The sequence below is a fragment of the Urocampus carinirostris genome, chromosome 7, assembly GCF_059441175.1.
Source record: "Urocampus carinirostris isolate Australia breed hairy pipefish chromosome 7, RoL_Ucar_1.0, whole genome shotgun sequence".
In the NCBI taxonomy this organism is placed as follows: domain Eukaryota; kingdom Metazoa; phylum Chordata; class Actinopteri; order Syngnathiformes; family Syngnathidae; genus Urocampus; species Urocampus carinirostris.
Window position 1 is genome coordinate 1,939,394 of NC_142355.1, and position 19,122 is coordinate 1,958,515.

General features: G+C 39.8%; 1 protein-coding gene across 1 annotated transcript in view; it reads right to left on the bottom strand.

Moving 5' to 3' along the window:
* Positions 1-276: 276 nt before the first annotated feature.
* ldlrad3 (low density lipoprotein receptor class A domain containing 3) overlaps positions 277-19,122 on the bottom strand; it is a 67,505-nt gene continuing 48,659 nt past the window's right edge. The window contains exons 5-6 of the mRNA XM_088339527.1: positions 4,315-4,687; positions 277-2,615 (exon numbers count right to left, since the gene is read on the bottom strand). Of these exons, the coding sequence (XP_088195653.1) occupies positions 2,453-2,615; positions 4,315-4,687 (536 nt within the window). The 3' untranslated portion in view covers positions 277-2,452. The remainder of the gene's footprint in view (positions 2,616-4,314; positions 4,688-19,122) is intronic.

Genomic DNA, 19,122 nt, shown 5'->3' on the forward strand with positions numbered 1-19,122 from the left:
TTGGGTATTTATGTATTATATTCCTTTTACCGTATTTCCCGCACTATAAGGCGCACCTGAAAGCCTTTATTTTTTTCAAAAGCTGACTATGCGCCTTATAATACAGTGCGCCTTATATATGGATCAATAATAAGTCGCAAAGTCTTGCAACTAAGGCAAGCAGCCGCCGACTCGATTTTCCCCCGAAGGCGAAGTCGTCCGCGGTGTATGCTGGGATTCATATACCGGCGTTTCATTTCCTAACCAATGTGTCAATCATCATTTGAATCAGTCACTATTGGCTAAAGTTATTCGGAGGTAAAGGGGGCGGATCCTTTTTATCATTTACAGGCTCGCCTAGGCTAAAGGGGCGAAACAAAGCCTGCAATTGGCCGAAAAAGATGAATGTGAATAACACGTTGGGTTGCGCTACGGCATAGAGAAAACATTTTTTACTATTCTGTATTTGTAAATATTTTACTCTCCTGGATTGACTACACTCACGGTTGTAAGAAGACCATGGTTACGTATCATTATTGAACGTGATGGCTGCAAGAGGACTTAGGTGAGCTATGCGGCTTTATATTTTCCCGGTATCTTGTTTTAGAACGATCTTGATGTTTCTGTGATGCGTCTATTTTTAAACTAAATTCAATTCAAAGTGTTTATTGTCATATGCACAGTAAAGAACCCCGTTTCCCTGCACAATCAAATTCTTACTTTGCTGTCCACACAGTTGCCAGCAAAAAATAAAATGGAAACGAAGAAATGTTTGGCATTTCTTGAATCCCAAGACTTTAACCTTCCGAATGATATTTGGATCGATGCATTTGAGTGATTGGTGACATCGTACAGACACTGTACACTGTTTCCGTACATGTCTGAGCTTTCGGAATGTTAATGGGGTAATAAGTTTGACTGAACTATCTAAGACTGACTGTTTTGTCCACGTTCACATTGTAGTGCCTTATAATCCGGTGCGCCTTATGTATGGAAAATATAGGACCAAAAACAATTTTTTGGGGGTGTGCCCTATAACCCGGTGCGCCTTATAGTGCGGAAAATACGGTAATTATTGTTTTATTTTCAACACAAGGATACTGCTGGAAGTGTGAATTTCCCCAAAGGGATGAATAAAGTAACTATCTATCTAGACATCTATCCACATTCTTCTCTTTATTCTATAATTAGGCTGCTTTAGAGCAGTTTAAGGTGATCAGCTGTGTGAGAGTATATCCGGTTATTTGTAACTAGTACTAGTTATTTTCAGAGTAACGCGTTACTTTTTGGTGTCAGTAATCTGGGGAAACTGAGTTTCAATTTAAATGAAAAAACTACCGTACTTATTCGTGTATAACGCGCATTTATTTATTTTTTTACCCCAAAGGTTTTGGCGCTTGATACATACAAGGATTAAGCAATCAGGCACAAGGGGGAATCCTTACCACAGGACTGGTAGTGATAAAAAAGACAGACGAAAAGTCATTGGGTTTTATCTCGTTGTCACACTAGTATTAGTCACAGTACCAGAGACAAATGTTAATTTCGTTGTGCGTTTCACATGTTATAATGACGATAAATTCTATTATTTTCATCTTTTATAAGCATTGTAAGCGATAAAGTTATTGTCGTTTGAGAATGTGAAACGCACAACGAAATTAACATTTGTCTCTGGTGCTGTGACTAAAATGACCATCTATCTATCTATCTATCCATCTATGTAGACATCCATCCATCTGTCCGTCCATCGCGTCAGTAGCTCAGGAGGTAGAGCGCTCGTCTTGGGATCAAGAGATTGCAGTTCGAATCCCAGCTCCTCCGTGTTACATGTCGAAGTGTCCTTGGGTAAGACACTGAACCCCTAATACCCCCAATAAGCAGGTTAGCGCCTTACATGGCTGCAAGGCTGCTATTAGGAAATGTGAAGCACACTGTAAAGCGCTTTGGGAAGTCTTGACTTGAAAAGCGCTATAGAAATGCAGATCATTTCATTTCATTTTCCATCCATCTATCTTTTCCAATTGTATCCATGCAAAAAGCACAACAGATTCTAAGGCACACGTTTAATCTGGGGTTTTTGCTTGCGCCCTATCGCCCGGAAATACGGTCCTCATCTACCAACAAGAACAACTGCGAGGTTTAACTAGAGTTGCCTTATTTGACTCACACAGGGGAAATAACAGCTTCTTAGGAGTTTAACACACTCTCACTTACTCACTTCAAATACTTCTCGGAGGTCTCTGTAAATTAAATCGCTACTTAAGTTGATTTTCTGCGACTCCAATGATTCATTTTGAAAGATGTCATAGTAAAAAATGTCCTCCAGGGGGAAGCAAGATCCCAAAAAACGTTTCTGGATGGAGCTAATCCTCACTGGGTTCGTTGAGCCTCTTGTTCTCAGCAGGTCAGCGTGGAGGAATGTGCAGCTTTGTGCAGTCCTGCAGTCGCTTAGAGTCATTCCATAGAACCGAGTCTACAGAGGATCCACCGTTTGTCCAGAACTGCAACTGGAATAATGCCGCGAGGACACAGTTCGGAGGGTCGGAGATGCTGAAGGGCTCTCGTAAAGGGGCAGACCCTCGGAAGATGCTTCTGGGATGTAAGGAGGAGGCGGTAGATCAAACCAGGGAGGCCGGCTGAAGGGGGGAAAAAAACGTGAGCACATTGTCAACCATTGTCGCCAGACACGTCTTTTCAACAGAGTGAGGGGTCTTACATTATGACAATCTCTGCTGAGTCCCTCATGCGCAATACCATATTAGAATTACAATATACCTTTATTGTCATTGGTACAACATGGGTTGAATATATTGTGATTACGAAATTGGACGTGGCACTCCAGGTCCACATTTATATTTATTATTATATTATATATATATTATATATAAATATATAATATTATATTTATTATTTTTAATTATTTACATATATTAGTAGAGTGTTTTTCACACCCTTTTTGAACCAAGGTACACTTTTATTTATAAAAAAGTTCCAGGCACTCCGTCCGTTGAAAATGTTTGAAAACGAAGTTATGTCAAATATTTCACTGTACTACCTCATAAGCGAAAATAATTATTACATAATAAGAAGAATATATTACTTAAAATTAAAAAAGAATGATGTGCTTTATTTATGTTATTATTTTTTACAGAGCAATCTTAAACCGCTTTGCTAAACAAATTAAGTTATAAAATGTACTGTGCTACCTCATGAGCAGATAATTAGTATATAAAAAGTGTATGAAAATGTACTGCCACCTACTGATATGGATGACTATTACAGTATATCGTCTGAAGATAGCAAAAATACTGAAAACGAGCTGTAAGACAGCTGCAGAACATCCAGAACGCTGTTGCTCGGGTCCTGACGAGAACCAGGAAGTACGACCATATTAGTCCTGTGCTCAGGTCTCTGCACCGGCTTCCTGTCGCTCAGAGAATAGACTTTAACAGCTCTGCTGGTGTATAAGTCTCTTCATGGTCTAGCACCAAAGTACATTTGTGACATGTCTGTCCCATATGAACCATCTGGGACCCTGAGAACCTCAGGGACAGGTTTTCTGCTGGTGCCCAGAGCCAGGACTAAACAGGGTGAAGCTGCGTTTCAGTTCCATGCAGCTAAACTCTGGAATAGTCTTCCTGATGACGTCAGACAGGCGTCTACTCTTAAAGTCCAGGCTAAAAACAGCTCTGTTCAACTGTCCATACAACTGAAAGGGTTCTATCTGCACTCTTCACTTTTACTTTATTTTCATTCATTGATTTTATTATGTTTTATCTGTGGTTTTAATGCATTTTAAAAACCAGATTTCAATTTTCAATCGTCTTTTCTTCTATGTTTTAACTGTAATTTTGTGTTTTTAACCTGTCTCTGTAAACCACTTTAAATTGCCTTGTGTATAAATTGTGCTATACCAATAAACTTGCCTTGCCTTGAATAATGGCCGGATTTTCTGGAAAGATAAAATTGGGGCAAATTCCAGCGGCACACTAGACAAGGTCTCACAGCACATTAGTGTACCCCGGCACACTGGTTGAGAAACGCTGCATTAGTATACAGAAATAACAGATTTAACATCAAGCACCCAGAACAAAACTTTTTAAATTTAGGATCCTTTATATTGGGTGACTGATCAACCAATAATCAAATGTGGTTATTTACCATCATGAAACCTTATATTGTGTTTTTTTAGGTTTAAAAAATGTGAATACACGAATAAATACGATATAAACAAAAAGCAAGGGCAGCTTTTTTTTCTCTCTGTGTGGCCCGGTACCAAAAGATCCACGGCCCGTTGGTTGCTGACCATTGGAATAGCTCACTAGCATCCATTACCTGGCATCCATGACAGCCTGAGAGTATGATGGAGGCGTCTCTGACGTTTGAGTGGAGGGACGAAGAGTATCCGACAGGATTTGCAGCATCTGCGCCGATGAGCTGTAGCGGGGAGACGCGCCCGTATCCCCGGCTTGCATGTGTCCGCCATCCAAGATGACCAAGCGGGACAGGAGCAAGGGTTGGTGGCGGTGAGAAGCTCCTCTTACACCAGGGGGAAGCAAAACGCTCCTCTTTCTCTGGTGATGAAGCACCAAGGCCAGCAAGGCCACAACCAACACGAAGATGACGGCACTCCCTATCACAGCGTACGTGATGCTGGGGTAATATCGCAGGCGGTAGTCCAACGTCACAAAGTCCTGCCCGGGGGCTTCTGCAAGAGAAAGTTGCAAGTAAGGATGGATACAAATATGTGGATTCAGGCAGCAGCAGGAATGAAGTGAACTATGTGGGTTTGTGACCAATGTTCCCTGTAATTTTCCAGGGGTCTGAGCGTTCACACAAAGTCGGTGAGCAACGCTTGAAACAACAGTGAGCAACAGCAATCCCAAGTGTGGCAACTAAGTCATTATCAAACATGTCCAAAACTTGACATCACGTTACATTTTGCAGAGTTTCCGGCAATGCAAACATTTTTTTCTCTTTTGAATGAATTGACTCATGTATTATTGCAAAGGTTGTACGGCCTACAAACGTCATTTGTTTTTACAACAATTCTTTCACAAGATTTCCATTTCTTTTTTTTCCTGGTATCTTTTGTCGCATAATACTAACATTTTTGGGGGCTTATTGAGTCGGTTGCACGATACACAACTGTAATTAATCACATTTTTTAGTGGAAGTACGATGTTGGCAACAAGATTCACTTGGTATCATTGGAAATTATTTCAATGCAACACAAACTTTTTCTTCTTTTTCCCTGTTTTTTCTACTTTTTTTTAATGAAATCTGTATTTTGTAGGGCTACAACTATCTGCGATTTACATATGCGATTTTTATCAGGCATGTACATTTATCAAGACATGATTCTAGATTTGGTGTAAAATTGCGAATATACTAATTTTTTAGACAAATCTTTCCCTATATAGGTGTTGTAAAAATCTACGGACACTTGAGTCTACAGAGTAGTCACTTTCATAACCAGTAGTAGGTAGAGTAGCAAAACATTGTACTTGAGTAAGACTAATGCTACTTTAATTTAAACTTACTTAAGTAAAGTTAAAAATGAATAATTGATCAATTCACTGAAGTACAAGTAAATTTTTTTAATATTTTTGCAGAAAAAATACACAACATATCATTGATTATAAAGTCTGAATTCATTTCAAAAGTTTGTACACCTTTATAGCGGCCAAATTCACTTTTTAAGGAATTTCAAAGACAATTTTTCCAGTACCATAAAAAGAAAAAACCGGTGTGACTCGAGTATTTTGGGGAGCCACAATTATATAATAATAATAATAATAATTTCCTTTGTATTGTCATTCTTTGTAAGAACGAAATGTCGATACACCTGACCCGTTGTAGCGAGCCGATGCAGCCGCAGCCAACAGAGGGCGCCGCCATTTTACCAATGTTATAAGTCTTAGGTATGACTCGGCCGAGGCGCGAACCAGCGACCTCCCAGTCTCAAAGCGGGCGCCTTATATTAAATCCCTTATAGTTACGGTATTTTCTGCACTATAGGGCGCACCCGGTTATAGGGCGCACCCCCAAAAAATTGTTTTTGGTCCTATATCTTCCACACATAAGGCGCACCGGATTATAAGGCGCTACACAATGGGAACGTCGACAAAAAAGTCAAATAGTTCAGTCAAGAGACAGGTTTTTTCAACTATTTAATGTATATGATGTACAGTGGAACCGAACGCCTCTCAGTTCGAAAAAATTTCGAGAAATTCTTGCTTCGCTGTTCGGTCAAAAAAATCGGAGTTCGAACGCCGGTAATGCGTGAGTGCGTACGCTAGGGTGCGATGCTGAGCGGCGTACGGGTGTTTTAGCCCCTTATTATGCCTCCGAAGAAAGTCAGTGCGAGCAGCAAAGTTGCTACAGGTGAAAAAATAAAAGTAGTGTGTACAACTATTGGGGAGCCACAATTATATAATAATAATAATAATAATTTCCTTTGTATTGTCATTCTTTGTAAGAACGAAATGTCGATACACCTGACCCGTTGTAGCGAGCCGATGCAGCCGCAGCCAACAGAGGGCGCCGCCATTTTACCAATGTTATAAGTCTTAGGTATGACTCGGCCGAGGCGCGAACCAGCGACCTCCCAGTCTCAAAGCGGGCGCCCTACCATCTAGGCTACTGAGCTGGTATCTGCCATTAACGTATGACATTTTTGATATTGGGTGTGCAAGACATTGATCTCGAGTCATTCGCTAATATACTTTTGTTTTTGAGAATAAAAAAATATTAATAAATAATAAATAAATATTAAAATATATTTAGCTTACATTTTCAGTTGCAGGAAGTTCTTCCTATTACAATTTCCCACTAGGATACACTACCTCAAGTTTTTTGCGTGTCCAAAGATAAATGTCCATGATTGATACGTAATTCTTTCGTTTTGTAGTTCTCTGTTTAGGTGTACCACGCAGCTGTCCTCTTTAGTGCAAACAGTAGGGGGCGATGGCGATTTATAGGACAATGTGAAGTCATTTATTTTATTTGTATAGCCCTTGATCACAAAGAGTCTCAAAGGGCAATGCCGTACAAACTAATACCAGCTGTAGTTAATCCCGAGGGAAGACATGCAATGACAAAGCAAAGCCACCAGGGAGCTGTGTGGGCGTCATTTTTAAGCAGACTTGTTGAGAAACATGGCAACAATTTTAATAATTTACTAGCACATAACCCAAAATTCAAGCACTTTGAACATTGAAAACACAAGATTAAAATTCAAACATTTCAAGAACCCGTACCAACCCTGGAACTGGCAAGGTTCAAGAGTGAAGATTGTTTTATTGTCATTAAGATAAAAATGTCAATTACATTTTCAATTGATGCCAATCACAAGTGTTTGTAATGCTGTATTGTATACAGTATAGCTGCACCTTCCAAGGTTTTTTTATCCCCAGTGATAGAAAAGTATCTGTGAACAGCTAGATTAAAAATCATCCATCCATTTTCTGCACTGCTTATCCACAGTAGGGTCACGGGGGTCCTGGAGCCCATCCCAGGTATCTCCGGGCAGTGGGTTGCCAGCCAGTCGCAGGGCACATAGGGACAGACAATTCGCTCGCTCATTCACACCTAGGGACAATTTGGACCGGCCAATTAACCTGACAAGCATGTTTTTGGAATGTGGGAGGAAACCCGAGTGCCTGGAGGAAACCCACGCAAGAACGGGCAGAACATGAAAACTCCGCACTTGAAGGTTGGTAGATGTATTTGAACCCATGACCTTAGAACTGTGCCGCACACACGCTAACCCCCTTTCTGCCGTGCTGCACTGGATTAAAAATACTAACTTGAATAATACCACCCTGACATAAGTTTAAAGATGCTTTAGCCCCTTTCTATAGTAGATTTGAAACAGCAAAGTTCGAAAATTCAGCGAAACTTTTTCATATTTTTAAAGCAAAAAATACTTTTAAATAATGAAATCAAACATTTAAATCAATGGACCTCAATATAGTTTGTGTGCTCTTTTTTGTCAATTTCCAGTTTGCATGATTTTCCCTGAGTTAAATAAATAGTAGTGGAAAGTAATTTAATTGTTGTTTTTTTAACAAATGCACAGATGATAAACAGTAAGAGAGAAAAAATCTTAGTGAAGGAGAAATATTAAGGGATAAAACTGTTTTGTTATCAAATCTCACACCACTAAATTATAATTGTAACTTAATTGTGAGCCTCCAAAGGATCCCCAGCCCTAGATGGGCACATTTTTTGTGCCATGCGCCCAATGAGAAGTGTTTTTTTCTACCATGTGGCTGGCCCCTGAGATAAAACGAGTTTAGCAACCCTGCACTAAACTATCTTCATTTGAAAAGGGAGTCAATGCATTTCTCAAGAAATATGACCCAGTATTTTACAACACGTGTAATAGCAGTTCAATCAAACCCAAAACTGCACTAGTATGGTGACCCTTGGTTCAATTTTATAATCCTCTTTCATTATCCTCACTAAATTAAAAAAAATGACAGAGGCGAAGTGATCTGAACAACCCCTCAAATAAAACATGATCCATGTGCAAATAAAAGTGGGTGACTGAGGCTCAAGGTTAGAGGTTACAGTTTAATTGCTAGGACAGGGTTTCAAACAAAAAAAAAACAATCACACCCAAATAAAAGACGGCACTGCTGAAAGACATTACCGAAGGGAAAACATCTTACTATTCTGCAGACGGAATAAAGCATTGGCAAAGAAAGATAATTTGAAATTGGCACATAGATCCAATTCCGGCGAGGTAACGGCAGATAGTACGACTGCATGTGTAACGGGTGTAATAATAACTTTTGTTTTATTGAAATTCCTGCTGAAATACGTTGTATCGTTTCTCTATAAGTGTCCTGCAATGATGAGTCCAACAGTGCCACCTGCTGGTATGGGGTAAGGTTTGGTTTGGCTTTAGACTTTGCGACAGGAAGGTGGGGGTTTTTGGCATTCTAGACACGATCTTTTGGTGCTCCGCAAAAAGTTAATTCTAAACATTAAAACCACAGCTGACAAATCTCTCAACATGCACAGTAACGTGATGGATGTTGTCAAGCTGTATGGATTTATTTTCGTTTTGTTTCTGTCGCCTTTTATGTTAGTTTTGCCGGACGTTGCATGTGGTGCTAAAATGCTAATTCCCCTTATAGAGATCAAAGCCAGCAGAGAAGCTTACCACGTGTTGTGTTGTGACTCATTCATTTGCAGGTAAATTGTACCCGTTTTTATACTCATTATTGTTATTATTTCTCATATATATAAAAAGGATGATGTTGGTTGAAATCAAGACTAAAGAAAAATATGTTGAATTTATTGTAAACGTTAAAAAACCAAATGTATTGTGATGGTTGATATTCTAAAATATATTTTTATGTAAACTGAAAAGAAAGCTCTTTGATATGTTTAGGGCAGTCTACGAAGATCAAAGCCAGTAGAGAAGCTTACCACGTGTTGTGTTGTGACTCATTCATTTGCAGCAACTGTAATAAAAACCTCATCATCCAGTCCAGCGTGAATGTGGATCTTTGGTGGGACGGGTACACCGCGGTTACACATGCAATTGTAAACTGAAGGTAGAGAGGGACTAGGTCCAATTTATTAAGGTAGAGCAGTCAAAGCCCTAATGAGGAGGGGGTGTTTTATATTACTGGTAGCTTTTTATTTCAAATTACACAAGTGCCCCGGGCTCAGCCTATAAACAGAAAACTAGGTCCCTCATAAAAAGTTGAGAACACAATCAAATACTTTATTCCTAGTCTGCCGTAGTTAGCATCTCTTCATTGCTTTTGTTGCACTTTCAATGTGGTCTGTGTTGCCTAGAAACCGTGCAGACATTTTGTTGACGTGGACTAAAAGAGCTTGACAGGAAATGACCGGCACAAGATACTTCCAGGTTGCTATAGCGAGACCATGTGGGAGGCTTAACGTCTGGAAGATACAGATCCAGAATAGAATAGAATAGAATAGAATAGAATAGAATATAGCTTTATTGTCATTGTTACAAAATGGGTTGAACATATTGTGACAACGAAATTGGATGTGGCACACAAAAATGTGTTCTATAGCTAAACGGGCGTATCAAAAGAAAGCTTGAACCCTTAATTTACGTTAGAAAACAATAGTGGTTTTAGTTTTTACCATTTTGTAGTAAACAACATTTCAGAATAACAGCTTTTTGGAAAAGGATGCATTTTAAGCCGATCTTTCACTTCTGTGCGTTTTTTTTTTTTTGCATTCATGATACCTCCAATATCTAAACAATGCTTTCCATAAACACAAGGGAACTTTGCTTGCAAAATAACATTTCATTGCAAGAACACTGAACATATGTACTAACTTTGCAAGAGCTTTTCTGTCACAGACCAGAAACAGACACAGGACCCAATAGCGCTCATTTTCTCAGTTTTTATTGATAAAGAGGGAGAGCAGGGCTTGCTTCCACGATCCGATGGTTGACGGACGAGAGGAGCGGGCGATGCAGAAGTGGCAATTCCGTGTCTAGCGAGGAGGGTCGAAGACAGGCGGGAATTACAAGTCGTTAGCCGGGACTGGAGAGCGAGGGCGGTGTCAAGTTCGGAAACGAGGTCGGTAACAGGAGGCAGGCAGGTAACGGGGCAAGGTCAGGTCTAGAAACACGTTGGCGATGTAGGTCAGGCAGAGAAAAACAGGGCAGGAACGGAGTCGGACGAAAAGGCTTACTGAGCTGGTGGCAACAGTTCGCATAACGATCTGACGGCTTCCTCTTGGAAGCCGGGGGTTTAAAAAGAGTGCATCAGCCAATCAGCTGTCCAAGCTGTTTGCGCCAATTAAGCAGTCGCAGGTGCACCGAATCGGTAATCATGACATTGTCTCCAGAAATGTGTTATTGTGACAGCCCTCAACGCAAAAAGAAGAGGAACATGGAGAAAGAAAGCGAGCAGCGAGAACTTAGGGCAGCGCCAATACATTTTAAATCCGTTGACATTTAAGTTTATGACATTTTGTGGCTGTATGTAGTCAAGTAAGAGGGCATGCCCTCATCTAATCTAATTAAGATGACGACAATGAAAAAAAAAATTCCTTCCCCCTCTCACGCAACCATTTAATTGCAGATTGGGCTCTTAACAGAAAATGGTTTCATTATTTACCTAGTTTTAACATAAAAATATAACCCAAAAAAAAAAAAAATCAGCTATACAGACACCCATCACCTTTACTCAAATGTGTCTCTCAGTTATACAGTAACTACAGTCTTCTGGGCGAGGGGAGACACACAAAAGGAACTCAAAGTGCTGCGACATAACAATGCCAGCTTAATCGGCACATTAGCTGCATATGCTTGAAAGGCCTTTGCAAATCACAAGCTAGTGAAGGATTTTATACATTTTACTATAAAGGATTTCATACAAGTTACATTTATTAAGTGCAATGAAGATTTTTCACAGAGAAGGCTTAAGTTTAATGACAGGTCACACCGTTCCGAATGTGAATGTTTTGTTTAGTTCTGTTGATAACAGGACTAGGACGGAGAAGGCCAAGACGCAGGAGGCCAGGCACTGATTTGATAATCGCTCGATGTCCAGACATCGAGGAGACGAGGTGGAGTCCACGTGGGGAGTCTCTGGCCCGCCCATGGGAGGACCCGACACGCCAGCTTGGGAAAAAGGCGTGGGCCAGAAGAACTTCAGAAAATCGGAGAAGCTCGACGAAGCCTCGAGCGACACTCATTCGGCTAATTCGATGGAGTTCACTAAGTTTATTTAAGAAATTAAATCTGCCCCGGTGTGGAAGTGCCGGTCTCTTGTCCGTCTTTTCACATCAAGAAACGAGCATGCACATTGTTAGGTGAATTAAGGTTATGTTTGGTTAATGGAGTCAGATAACTAATTCGAACAATTTGGTAAGCGGTACATTTTAATATATTTAATTCCTAACACTAGGAACCACGAAAAAGAGAGAAGTACGCGCTTGAAGCAGACTCCATTTTTGAGAGGGAAAAAAAATAATCTGGTAGAGTGCTATGCAAATTGAAAAACATTTAACATTTTAGAAAAATAAAGGACCACAAATTAGCACAAGTTTTGGCTTAAGCACAGAACATCCATGCGCCACTGCTTTGAAACAAGTGAAAATGCAAATTTCACATACAAGTACAGTACTTTGCAAAAGTATTTCGTAAAGCAATGTTTAATTGGAGCTCGTGACCTAACTACTCAACAACAAGCATTTTTACAGCGACACATTTTCAATTACTGTTTGCTACGGTCAAACTAGATGTAAAATAATCGAGCACTGTATTTTTCAGCTTTGCTACTCAAGAATTCTTGAAGTTATTGTAGACATTTCCATTAAATTCAACACGACACGGTTATTGGAAATATGAGTGTTATGGATTATGCGCTCGGCTTTTGGAAGAAATAAAACAAATATTCCGAGCGGTTATTGTATTTATTTTCTCTTTCAAAGTTTTAAAGTACCAATGTATACCTGTGAGCTGTAATGGGACAAAGGTGTTTCCCTGCAACACGTTCCCAGAACGCACTTATTTTTCTTTGGTAACAAGCACTGTCACACGTTATTAATACAATTTTGTAATTCTATGGTTTAACTATTTGGTGTGTTTTTACATTACATTGACACATCAGGCCCTTTATTGGCTAATAGCCAATTCGGAAAGAATTTTATATTTCTATCCATCTATCCATCTACCATGGTCATATCCTTCAAGAGGGGTGACCGACAGCAAGTCAAACACATACAATAACAAAGAAAATTAAAAATGGGGGGAAAAAAAAACACACACACAAACATTTTTGGACCATGGCCAACCCAAATGCCCAAACACCCAAACAAGTTAGGCTAAGTTGGTCATGCTTTCGTCCCTCCAGATGAAACGGGACACAAGAAAGCGGCCGTGTCACTCGGGTCAGGGTGACACAACACACTCTTCTGTTCAACAGCAAGGGCCGACAGCTTTCACTGGTTTACCCCTGCTGCATCATACAGTTGCCCTGCCCATCCCCTAGAAAGCGTCCAAACATCCCACTATCTTTTAACAACACCTCTCCACTTATTTCTATCACCAACAAGAACTCTAGCTTCCACTAGATTTAGACCTCTTTCCTGCAGTACACTCATAACACCATCCATCCACGTCAATCGCGGCCTTCCACTTAGTCTCCCTCCATTGACTTCTGCTCTGTAGATCTTCTTCAACATTGGCTCCTCATTCATCCTCTCCATGTATCCAAACCAACCGAGTACTCTCTTATCCACACGCTTGCTCAGTTCCACTACTACTCCAGTTCTATCTCTCACAATTTCATTTCTCAATCTATCCAATCTTGTCAATTTTGTATTTACCTACAAAATACAACAAAATACAGTTATGTGGCGCTGTCTCAAGCACAGAGCACAAGAGCACTGCAGTTCTCCTTATTTAGCCATTCTCTGTACCTGATGAATTCACATCCAAGCCAAATTCACAACCATTAAATGAAATACTGAAATCGGCTTATGTGCACATATTTGGTTGTGTGTCATCAGTAGCGAATGGAAAAGAGGAACAAGTTTGTGTTGCATTCAAATAATTTCCAATTATATCAAGTTAATCTTGTTGCCAACATTGTACTTCCACTAAAAAATTTAATTAAATACAGTTCTGTATCATGCAACCGACTAAAAAAGCCCCCCAAAATGTTACCAGGAATAAAAGAAATGGAAAGCTTGTGAAAGAATTGTAAAAACAAATGACGTTTGTAGGCAATCGTACATGAGTCAATTCATTCAAAAGTGAAAAATAATTTTGCATTGCCGGAAACTCAGCAAAATGTCAAGTTTTGAACACGTTTGATAATGACTTAGTTGCCACACTTGGGATTGCCGTTGATCACTGTTGTTTCAAGCGTTGCTCACCGACTTTGTGTGAACGCTCAGACCCGTAAGGGAAATTACAGGGAACATTGGTACAGGCCGATTTTACCTCTAACTGAAGGAGATGTGGGAATTTTTAAATCATAATCACATTTATGATAAATGTTTTAGCAAATGTCTGCATACTGTCTTTGCCTAACTGGATTTATAAAGAAAACAAGTATATCACACAACCCTTAGGGTAAAAAAATCACAGGAAAAATAAACAGCTCTCCTTCTGTTCCTGTTGCTTTAAGTATAAACACGTATGAACATCTAACATGCAATATTCACGCTGCATGCATGAAAGAGTTGTTCAGATTGTGCACGCGCATATGCTTTTTAAGGTATATCAAAGCAAAAATCTCAACTGGTGCTTTCGTTTTATATCGTAAATTTGCATACACGGTGAAATCACCTAAGTGACAACATGCATACTAGCTTTCATGACATACATTTGTTGTGACAGGTGTTCTCAGGAAATTCTCTACATGAGTCTGACCCTGCTTAGTTTGGCCCAAATGCATTGAGTTCAAAGCTGTCAGGATCAAAGGTGGATTTCGTTATTCCCCAGTGGCTTTCATACCAGACATGAAAAGCTTATGGGTACGAGGGGTCATTTTGACCAAAAAGATAGATAGATAGATACTTTATTCATCCCCGCAGGGAAATTCACATTTCCAGCAGCATCCCTGTGCTGAGAACAATACAATAATAAAGCAAAAATAATACAATATACAAATACCCAATGTGACGAGCTAATACCCACTGTAGCGTGTTATATAGAGTATCTAGGTAGTGCTAGACAGAATACACATTGCAATAAAATACAGTAGTATGCAATGTAGGGGGTGTAGTTTTATGTGGGCCTTTACTCCGCCGGGTGGAGTTAAAGAGCCTCACGGCATGAGGAAGAAAAGTCTGTCCGTGGTACAGGGCTGTGAGCAAAGCAAATGCAGAAAAATGGCCAGAGGCCATTAACAAGGAACCAAACCATCACTGATGCCCTGAGGGCATAATCTGCAGGGTTCGAACACCTTTTTTAATGGCCAAATTCAAGCCCTTTTTTAAGGCTTTTAAAGCCATTTTTGTCTCCAGTACCATAGAAGAAGTAATCCAGTGTGAATCATGTGCTTTGCAGATCCAAAAATATAGCTGTGGTTTACATATTTAATCGTGTGTGCATTAAACAAGACAACGGAAATGCTACAACATTTTTTTGGGGTGAGAATCTATTCATAGAAAACCTCCCTCCGCTTGCTTCTAGTTTGATCTGCTCAGGGCCTTTGTTGCCCTTTTTATGCCTGTGTGACCTTGGAGCTTCGTGGAGGCTTTTCAAAATGACCTAAATTTACAAATGCGCACATACTGTTGAAAATTTTTAAAAACGGGTGGCTGTTACTCTTTCAATACCCAATTCGCAGAAAAGCAATATGAAAGCAAATTGCATGTTTGGATAAACAAGGGCGCGTAAGAAACAAGATAAGGATTTTATATTTTATACGATCAAATACAAATTACATTTAAATGCAAAAGATATTCACTGGCTGAGCTGTGGGGCGAGGTCAATGTAACCTAGTGGAGAATGATGTTTACAGAAAAGCAGGAACTGGGACAAGGGCTGACGCAAGGGGAGCCTCTGTGATGCAGGAAGGCAGGCATTGTTTGGAGAAGTTGTTCAGATAAGCTCTGATGATATGAGTTTTTTAGACATCGCGACGCCCTTCGGCGAGAAGGTGGTGAAGCTGGCACCTGGCGCGCCCATGGGAGGAGTCGGCACACCCATGGGAGGATTCAGCACGCCCATGACAGGAGCCGGCACGCCAGCTTGTGAAAGGCATGGACAGGGGAAGAACTTGAGAAGATCGATCGAGATGGACAATCGAGAAAGGAGGCTCGACGAAGAGCGACACTAATTCGGCTAATTCGATGGAATTCACTTAGTTTATTATTTAAGAAATTAATTCTGCCCCCGTGTGAAAATGTCGGCTATTTTTGTCCATCCTTTCCCAGAAAGAAACGAGCATGCATTGCTAGGAGAATGAAGTTTGTGTTTTGGTTAATGGAGTCAGATTTTTACAACAACATTGAAAACTTTTTTCAAATTTAAACAACACAACTTGACTCGTGGCTAGTATTTTAGTATAAGGTTACTTTTTTGGAAGTAAGACTAAATCTTTGTGTCAGGAAAAATAGCCTTAACAATCGCATTAGAATTCCGTTTTGGGAACAGTTTGCCAATTCTGGTTCAAACAAAAACTTTTTTTTTCAATATCCTGTAGATGGATTATGTTTTGTCCATGAAACTAGAGTGCATAAGAAAATCTACCTTTTTTGTCAAAGGTTGGCATGTGTATTTGTTTTTGCTAACGGTCTTTTCTCAAGGTTTCTTCATTTTCCTCATGTTGAGGTTTTTGAGTTTTTCCTTGCCCTCATGTTGGTTTCAGATCAAGGGATGGTGTAATAATGGTCTGTGCAATAACCTGTGCAGCCCTGTGAAATGAAATGATCTGCATTTATATAGCGTTTTTCAAGTCAAAACTTCCCAAAGCGCTTTACAGTGTGCTTCACATTTCCCAATAGCGGCCGTGCAGCCATGTAAGGCTATCCTGCATATTGGGGGTATTAGGGGTTCAGTGTCTTACCCAAGGACACTTCGACATGTAACGCAGAGGAGCTGGGATTCGAACTGCCATCTCTTGATCCCAAGACGAGCGCTCTACCTCCTGAGCCACTGCCGCCCCCTAGCCCTTTGAGACTCTTTGTGATTAAGGGCTATACACATAAAAATGACTTGACTTGACTTAACTTAACCTACACCAGGAAGAGAATTTTAACTCATATAGAGAGAGCAATATGAAATAAGGAGTAATTTGGGATATGCCATGTCATAAAGCTTAATTGCCTCACAAAAATGCCTTAGAAAAGGACAGCTGGGAATACTTACTCTTTTTTTTGCATCTCCTCCAGAGATGAGAGACACTAAGAAGTCCTGCTGTGAATCTTCAGCGTGCTAAGTCCTATTTCCAATTCATAGAGAACTTTCTTAAAAAGACTGAAACATAAGGGGGGGGGAAATTAGTTATCATCCCTGGGCGACATATTTTCAGGCTTTGCTAATCCGAGGCTGCCATCGGCTGATAGAAGTTGGTCACACGCTACACTTTTCCTCATTGCACAGTCACTTTGTGTGATGCCAATTACAGGTGTGTGTATGGGGAGAAGGGGGAGCTTGGCATGGATCCAGTCAACACCTTTGGCAGCTTGGCTTACTTTTTACATCGGGATGATTATAATGAGATATGAGAGATAGTCAGTGTTCATTTGAGCTGTGAAAAGTGATGGGTCCCGGGGACTCGCATGTTTAAAAATCTATGGGTCCCAACAGAGATCTATGGCTCCCCAAAATTTAGTCTTATCGAGGTTGAAATTGTGAATCTGCGACAAATATATAATATAAGTCTATATATTCATTCAGTTGTAATCATCACAGTTTATTGGTAATACAAAGCAGTTATCACTTCAGATTTTTTTGTTCATATTTTCTTCGTGGTTTGCTGTCCCGTCACTGTTGTAATGCCTTCTCAAGGTCCAATCCATTATTATCCTCCTCATAGCGTCACCAGGAATATAATTGAGTCCATTTTGGCAGAAATGTCCTTTTCTTGCTAGGAGTATTCTTTTGTTTATCTTTTGTCGAATCGTTCGCTTCAAAACACGTGTTTTCCTTGCCTTCCCGGTCTTCTGAAGAATTTCTCCGCTGTTTTTTCGTGCCGGAATTATTGCCGTTGTTACCATTTTCTGTATTATGTTTCGACTTATTACCGACACTGAAGAAATGACCAATTTTTTGTTGATTTGCACCTAATACCAACTGTTTTTACGGAGGCATACTTCTCTTTCACTCGACAACCACCAAAACAATGACGTCATCTCAAAGCAACGAGATCTTATTTGCCGAGATCGGCACGAGACCAAAACAACAATGGCGGATCTGCCTGACGAAAAGTTTGGAGTGCGGTAAATCTTTGTTAAAAAAAAAAGTAATCGGGTAATAATGACAATTTGGTGTCGAAAAAGTTGCGTCCCGGGGACGCACGTTGATTTGACCCGATGTGTCCCCAGCAAAAATGATGCATCTAGGACGCAGGGACGCAGGCAAACCAGAACACTGCTCTTTAATTGAACTGTTAATATATATGTAACACCGTAAACGTAACCTGTTACTACAAACTTCTGACTGTAACAATAAGGTTACATGTTTTGCTTGTGTTAGCAGTTCAATTAAAGATGTTCTGTGATGCGTGCACCCAGCGTGACAAAAAACTGGATTGCATAAATCATTTCGCAATACGAACTTTCAGAAAAGCACATTGGATCGGAACAACGACAATGAAAATCACAAATTAGCAATGGAAATTCCATTGCTGCAATTGGACCTTGAGAAGGCCTTACAACTGTGGCGAAGAATATATGAACTGAAAAATCTGAAGTGATTAAAACTGCATGAATATATAGACTAATATTTTAGCAATATTATTTTGTAAAATGTACAATATTTTTGTGAAATGAAAAATCTGAAGTGATAACTGCTTTGTATTACCAATTAAGTGTGATGATTAAAACTGAATAAATATATAGATTTATATATTTATTTTTTCACAGGTCAAATGAACACTGAAAGAGCTAATGTTATCTTGAGTTCATTTGATCTGTTTTAGTGTGCAATCATGTAATCATTTCTAAATCCTCAAGTACTGAGTATGTGTCCTCACTGCTGTTTAATACTGTGCGAGAAAGCGGTGGTCATGCTTCATGGGATCTCGATTTTCTTGTCCTGTAATAACTTGTTCGCTCCATTGCGTGCCACAATTGGAAGAACCATAACACTTACTAAAAGTCGACCATGGTTGGCCAGAGGAAAGAAACTGGGGGAGTAGGCTAGAAATGAATAGATACATTTAGCAAGGCATAGATAGAGTGGAAGGACAGAAAGATTAAAAAGAAGATCAAATGCATTTATGGGGTTTGGTTTTAAGTAGCCATACTAATGGGAACAATGTATGTACTGTACGTATATACAGGGCTGGGTAGGGTTACTTTAACTGGATTACTTTAAATGACTTTTGGATGACTCCAATACCAAATATGCTAATAAAAGACAAAAGAAACTCAATATGAATAAAATGATGACTCACAACACGTGGTAAGCTTTCTCTCCTGGCTTTGATCTCTTTGATCTCCGGCAAAACG